At 41.0% G+C, this 7,259-nt stretch overlaps 1 protein-coding gene across 3 annotated transcripts in view; it reads left to right on the forward strand.

Annotated features, from left to right (window-relative positions):
* LOC127581224 (septin-4-like) overlaps positions 1 to 6,525 on the forward strand; it is a 70,056-nt gene extending 63,531 nt beyond the window's left edge. For all 3 annotated transcript variants that reach the window (XM_052035386.1, XM_052035387.1, XM_052035385.1), the window contains exons 10-11: positions 3,482 to 3,581; positions 4,755 to 6,525. In XM_052035386.1, coding sequence (XP_051891346.1) covers positions 3,482 to 3,581; positions 4,755 to 4,826 — 172 coding nt within the window. In that variant the 3' untranslated portion in view covers positions 4,827 to 6,525. The remainder of the gene's footprint in view (positions 1 to 3,481; positions 3,582 to 4,754) is intronic.
* The last annotated feature ends 734 nt before the right edge of the window (positions 6,526 to 7,259 follow it).

The following is a 7,259-nucleotide window of genomic DNA, read 5'->3' on the forward strand; positions in this document are numbered from 1 at the left end:
GAACAGACTAAGGCTTCTGGCACCCAAAGGCATAGCCCCAGTAGTTGGGCAGTTAATTTCAGTGATGATCCAAAGGCTAGAACTGATATCTCAAAAGATATCTTGGAGAATGAAGATCACTGAAATAAATATCATGTTTATAATCTGTGGGACCTTGTAACTAAACTTTATGGGATGGACTTTATAGGAAGCAAGATACTTCTGAAATGTGCTAAAGTCCATTGAGACATTCTGAAGTTATGAAAGGCAATTTAAAAATACACATCTTTCCTTCATTAACCCAAGTCCATGTAACGTCTCCTCACAACTTTATTCTTTTAGTCCAGCATTATTTCAGCAAATCTGTCACATCTTCTCAAGGGCCAACATATCCATTTGTGTGGTGCTCAAGCTCCACAGAAGAGTACAGGTGACCACTCCCCACCCAGTGTTATTGGGGGGTGGGGGGGGGGTTGATTCCTAGAAAACAGTCCACATAGCAATTTTATTCCATATCTCAAATCTTTGGGTAGCAATTTGTAAATTCTGTCAGGGAGAGTTTCCGTTAACCAAACAACTGTAGTGCGGAGGTCACCCTATGGTGATGGGATTTGACAAACCACAGTGTAACTCTCTCCCACGTCCACTACAGATAAAGGCCAATATCCGTAAAATAGGCTTCATGATTTTTTTTATATTTATGTCTTTACCTGGACACTCAGAGCCCTTGTTTTTTGATCTCTGACCATTTCAAAAGACTATTTGTAAATCCAATCACACTTTAAAAGGAAAATCTTGTTCCAACCTTTTTTCTTGAGGAGTTAGTAGAGAGAGTAGAAAATAATGCCATATATGTAAACATCCAGATTTTCAAAAGGTCTTTGATAAAATATTCCATTATAAACTAATCAAGAAATATAAGAGTCTCTGGCCATGAGTCTCTATGCTGATGAGCTCTGAGAAGAACTGTGCAGCTAAACAGATAGAGGAGACAGCAGCCTCCACTGTCCAACAGGAGGTGAAGAGAGAGACTGTAGGACCTGGGCAGTCTCAACACAAGGAGCAGTTGTTGCCAGTCCCCAGCCATGGCCCACACTCCTCCTGCTGGCCAGGGTGCAGCCCGAAGCACCACATCTCAGCACTGAGTAAAAGGACTGCTTACCCCGATCCACCTAATAGCAGCCCTCACAGGCAGCCTCTCCACACCGAGACATGGGGCAGATCATTGCTGTGGCACATCAGCAGAGGCCAGGGGTTCATGCCAGGTTCCCAGCACAGCAGTGACCAGCCCAAGCAGATTTTTTTTAAAGTACAGGGAGATACTTACCTTTGAGTGTTCAGACTTCAGGATCCAAGAGCACTGAAAAACTCTGTGGGAAGGCACTAATTGGGACACCAATGTACTCAGCAGCTCAGGAGAAAAACTTAATGGAAGTCTGTATAAACATCTAGTCTTGTCCATTGTTTCATCAAACAGAAGTATTTATCATGTATTTTAAACTTAGTACTGAGACTGTGCTCCACCCCTTCCCACACTGTCATCCCACCACACATTCCTGAGCCATCATTCCACCTGCCTAGTTGCCCCTCTGCCTGCCTGGAATCCCGTGAGGTGCTGCGTTTATCTTATCACTTTTGCTTCATTCTTGCACACTTTTCTCCTTCCATTTCTGAACCCCCCCCCCCTCATTTCTGCCTGCAAACGTTTTATAAATACATTTTAACATCGTATGGAGTCACACCTCATTAGTAAAGCTGTAATGTTTTGGATTTTTCTTTGAGCTGGAACTGTCTGCACCATTTAATTTTTTCACCATTTACCTAATTTACACAATCAAAGTGTGAAAGCAGGTGTGGTCTTAGATGAACTCAATTGGAATGCAAGAGATAATTGGCATGCAGACCCAATAAAACCCCTGTTTTGCAGTAGTCGCTCTCATTTCCATAACAACAGCCCAACCAATAACCAAGTGCTGGATTTAGTTCTGGGAAAAGAATCAGGTAGAACTCCTCATTTGAAGAAACTGATCACAATATTATTAAATTTAGAGTAGCAATGGAAAATATGGATCATGCAAAATGCAAAACACATGATCAGGTTGAACAGTGGAGCTGGGCCAAATGGCCTCTTCCTGCTTCTATTTTCATTATTTCTCTCATTCTCTCTTCTCTCTTCTCCCTCTCCCATTGAGCAGAATATAGAAAAGCCTGAGAGCACAAACCACCAGACTCGAGGACAGCTTCTATCCCACTTATCAGACTGTTGAATAGACCTTTCATACACCAAAAGATCTCTTGATCTTTAAATCTACCTCATCGTGACCCTTGCATTTTGTCTACCTGCACTGCACTTTCTCTGTAACTGCAACACTATATTCTGCATTCTGTTTTCTTTTTACTACTTCAATGTAATTATGCGTGGCATGATCTGTCCATATGGCATGCAAAACAAAAGCTTTTCACTGTATCTCAATACATGTGACAATAACAAAACCAATTTTGTATCTCTAAATTTGGTCAGTCGGAAAAGGATCTGGCCCTGGTGAATTGAAAGCAAAGTTGTGCAGTTAAATGAGGGCAGCTTTCAAGTAGAGTTTAAGTACAAACAATATCATACCTATTGGAGAAATTAATAGCATTTAAAGCTACAACTCCCAGGATATCTGAAATTAAAATGTGATGGGAAATTTAAAAGCCAAAAAACTTGCAGATGTTAGAATTGGAGATTGCTGGAAACATACAGCATGTCAGACACCACCTTTGGAAGGAGGTACATTTGATATTTCAGATCAATGACACTTCATCAGAAAATATAATAAATTATCAGGTTCTAAATAAACTGAAGATCAAGTTGAATGGAAAGACTGCAAATAGGAACTAATAGGAAGAGAGGAAAAGTGAATGTATGGGTAAAGATCAGTGGGTTTCATATTAGAGAATATTAAAGTTTATTATAAATATCCAGAAGGTAAAAAGATAGTTAAAGGAACAGTGGACTGATTGGAACATTAGGAAACATTGTGGTGACAGAAGAAAGGCTGAGACATGATCCTCTAAGATGCTGCTAATAGTGATTGAGGACATGGGAGAGAAATTGGATCAGGTAAAAAAAAATATGAAAGATTATTCAGGTTGAGCTTGAAAAGTCCCCACATTCAGATGGGACATATCCTGAGCTGCTGAAGGAAGCAAGGATGGAAATCACAATGCTTAATCAGCCAGTCCACCATGGAAATGGAAGCAGTGGATTGTAAATGTTCCATCTGTTCTCTATAGGAGTGATGCACAAACCAGTTTACTGCCAATCCATCCAGCATCAATGGTGGGAAGCTTCTAGTGATGTTCCAAAAGAAAATAATCGTCACTTAGATGGACATGTTGTTGTTGATTGTGTTCTTCACGAAAGGTTGACAAGGGTTGATGAAACAAGCTCAGTTCATAATGTGGATATGGGCTTTGAAATTATCAGTAGATACTCAAATGTTCCTACAATTTGTTTCAGCAAACTTACCAGGGAGAGTGGCACAGATTTCCCAATTCCCATTGTATCAGGTCTGACGGATAATGAGACAGAGAAAATAATCCGGGAGAAGGATGAGGAGGTAAGAAAAAATGTCTATTGTAATTAACTTCAAGTGACTGGTTGCATTAAGAACTGCAGGTCTTCAGGGAAATATAGCTTCGCTCTTGGTGTAATGAAGAGTTCATTAATGAGAGACATTAATGTGTTAATGAGAGAAATCTGCAGGCCAACCTTGCTTAGTCCAGCTCTCCACCAAGACATTTAGTGGAGATCTTAAGTGCAGGATTGCTCCACAAATTGGGGGGGGGGGGGAGGACTTGCATGCACTGCTTCAACCCCACTGTGATCACATTTTATCATCCTGGATCAGGATTAGTTAAGTTGGCAGGACAAACTCCAAGTGCTATCTTCACTCTCACTGAGAGTTCAACACTAGTGAAACTATAGTCCAAGAGCTTCTCAATGGGAAAGGGGGCAGGAGAAGTGTTGCCACCAGCTTTTTCTAACCAGTGCGGTTCAGCTATCGTTATGTTGTTTTGTCGAGGTCCCTGCTGCATTGGGGGTGGTTAGATGATGAATGTCCTTTGGGTGGTGCACGTGATGCCCATATCAGAGGAGAAAGAAAAAAAATTATTCAAGTGGGTCTATGGAGATAGTCTAGTTATATTATATATAGACTTGGGCATGAGGCTTAAACTTTAGTAGTTTTAAACAATCTAGAGATGAATTTATAAATTTGAATATTTTCATAAATAGGGTTGCAACATCTCCATTGTTTTGGGTTTGGCATTGTGGTATGGATAATCAATGTAATTGCCTCTGAGTGAGGCTAGCTTACAAAGAACACTGAAAAGGTTTGATGGGGAAGAAATGGTCAGATCACCAGCAAAGTTGCTCAACATAGGCTTCACCATTTCACATCAGTCTCTCTTCTAGCTTTCTCGAGGCAGCCTATTTTCAGTAGTAGGGCGTGACAGCTAGTGAGCTATTAAGTGAAAGGAGGGGGATAAATCAAGGCTAAGAATTCTACCACTGTCTCCTTTATAATAATCTCTGCTGGACAATGTGTATGGGGTCTTCCAGACAGGACAGGGTCAGTTATTGCCATAATGTCCTGTGTGGTCAGTTGGATAAGATAGGGGAGATCTGTCAGTGATCAGAAACACACCCACAGTTGTCCTTGTGGTGAGAAGGCCAGGCCTCATCTTCCTTGCCAAATAACCATGGCTTTGTTGCCTCTTTTATATTGCAGTTGCGGCGAATGCAAGAAATGCTGCAGAAGATTCAGCAACAAATGCATGGGCAGAATCCCGAAGGATTGTAGCACGTGGAGCTTGCCGTTTGCTTCAGGGATTCGAGGTGTTTACAGGGTTCATCCCTGCCTGAGGGTAGGGAGACTGTTCCTACACGCAAAGCTTTGGACTTGGAGCTCCGTCTGTCTCAATAATTAACTTCAATATTTAACATCCCACCTAGCACTGGGAGGAAATTCATCCAATTTATTAGTCCCACTAATTTAAAGCACTTAAAACAGTAGGAAACCAACTTAGGTTAATAGCTGCAATAAATGTTGGGTGTTGTGCTAAATTTGAGGTATTTTCAACATGCTTTAATTATCCCATTTTGCTTTATTGAAAGTAGGCTTGATCTTTCTTTTCCCAGACTTTAATAGCTATGATCTATCCTGATGGTAAAATAATTGATTTTACTGCTATTATCTTCATAGGGTTTCTAATGTGGCTAGACTTATAAAACTGCATCAGTATGAATATTTGTGGTCAGTGTTTAAGTCATGGATAGTATCCAGCAGAGATTTCCACAACATTTTGACAGCACAAGCTTTCTATTCGTCGCTTTAAACTTCAGATTAAAGCTGAGGCACTTGTAACGTCAGAATCTCATCCTTGCATCTTTTAGAACTTGCTGGATGGCAACTTTACTGGAAGGTCTGAAGCACTGAGATCCAGGGAACAAGAACAAATGGGAGAGGTCACTGAAATACAAAGCAAAGCATTTGAAATTCAGGTGAAACTCGCTGGAAATATGAAAAAGCACCAAAATCACACCAGGCTATTAATACTTAAAAGAAACATATGCAGCAGGTCAGGCAGCATCAGTGGAGACAAACATGTCACTGACCTTATCAGGACATTAATATTGGAAGCCATGCAAGAACATTGAGCAAGGTAGCAAACAACTTAATGCTCCCCTTAAAACCGATTTTTATTTTGAGATGTTAAAAATTATGTACTGTAAAAGTCACTTATTAATATTTAAAATTGAGTACCTATTATCTAAACTTAAGTTATTAAAAATGTACACAAACCTCATGGGTTGCAGTCAGGTCCTTCAGGTGGACTGTGGACTCTCCTAGCGCCAGACTCAAATACCGTGCTCCTTTTGAAGAGAAGTAATGAGGTTGGGGTAGCCCACTGCTCAGTGGGCAAGTTGGATCACCTGGTGTGATCCCCACCCACACAGGTTTGGGCCCTGGACTCTTACCAGGTTTTCTACTCTCGGTCAGGGCAGTGGTGAGGGGGTCCAAGAATGACGCTTGGATCAGGAGAATTGAGCCAAGGTTTCATTGCTTTCTACTGCTGGGTACTTTGTGGTGGTGGGGGGGGGGGGGTGGGAGGTGGAGGCGCGCAGGGGTGGGGGACAGGGATTCAGCCAGGTTTACATGTGTTATTCCCAACTTCAATCTAACCCCCCAGTGGTATCTATAAAGAATGGCCATTTAGGTTAAGTGATGGAGAGCAGCAATGGCCTATGAAACAGTACTCCAGCATATGCTACTAATGCAAGGAGAATGACATAGAAACAAAAAAACAGAAAATAAAACCTCCAAACTAAAGTCCACTGTTTCTAAAGGTTCTCTGAATGAAATGATTGTTGGGTGGTAGATATTTTCACAACCAAGCACGAACCAGTCATTAGCTCCATGTGTTTAGGTACTGTGTTTTCCCAATTCAGTGAGACTGCTCTCTGGTAAATTGCTACAATTTGAATAAATACAGCTATTAAAAACACTGCACTGTTCACATTTGCTCTTTGTTCTACTTGATTTATAAACCACTGTTTGACTTAGGGAAATCAGATCCAGATACATCACCAACCTTGTGATTAGATGTAATTACAAAAGAGGGGATTATGTGGTGACAATAGTTTCCTCCTTCCTGATTGATGAAAACTTTTGGCTGGTTCAAGGTGAACTTAAGAGTAAGAGTCACGATCATAATAGTTGTTTTTTTGAAACACAAACATCTTGTAAATAATGTTTTACAACAGTTTAAATAGTTCAAGAATCAGAATTTTACCAATGCAGTACTGAAGGAGTTATAAAGAGGCTGGAACTGTTTTCCCTGGAGTGTAGGAGGCTGGGGTGACCTTATAAGAGGTTAAAAAAATCATTAAGAGCATAGATAGGTGGATGGTCACAGACTTTTTCCCAGGGTAGGGAAGTCTAAGACTAGAGGGCATAGGTTTAAAGGTGAGGGGGAAAGATTTTAAAAAGGAACCCAAAGGGAAACTTTTTCCTCACACAGAGGGTGATGGGTATGTGGAACGACAGCTGCCAGAGGAAGCTGGGAGGTGGGTACAGTTACAATGTTTAAAGGGGCATTTAGACAGGTACATGGATAAACCAAAGATTGAGGGCAATATGGGCCAAACGCAAGTGGGACTAGCTTGGATAGACCTCTTAGTCAACATGGACAAGTTGGGCCAAAGTGCCTGTTTCCATACTGTATAATTCCAT

The sequence above is a fragment of the Pristis pectinata genome, chromosome 21 (assembly GCF_009764475.1).
Source record: "Pristis pectinata isolate sPriPec2 chromosome 21, sPriPec2.1.pri, whole genome shotgun sequence".
Taxonomy (NCBI): Eukaryota; Metazoa; Chordata; class Chondrichthyes; order Rhinopristiformes; family Pristidae; genus Pristis; species Pristis pectinata.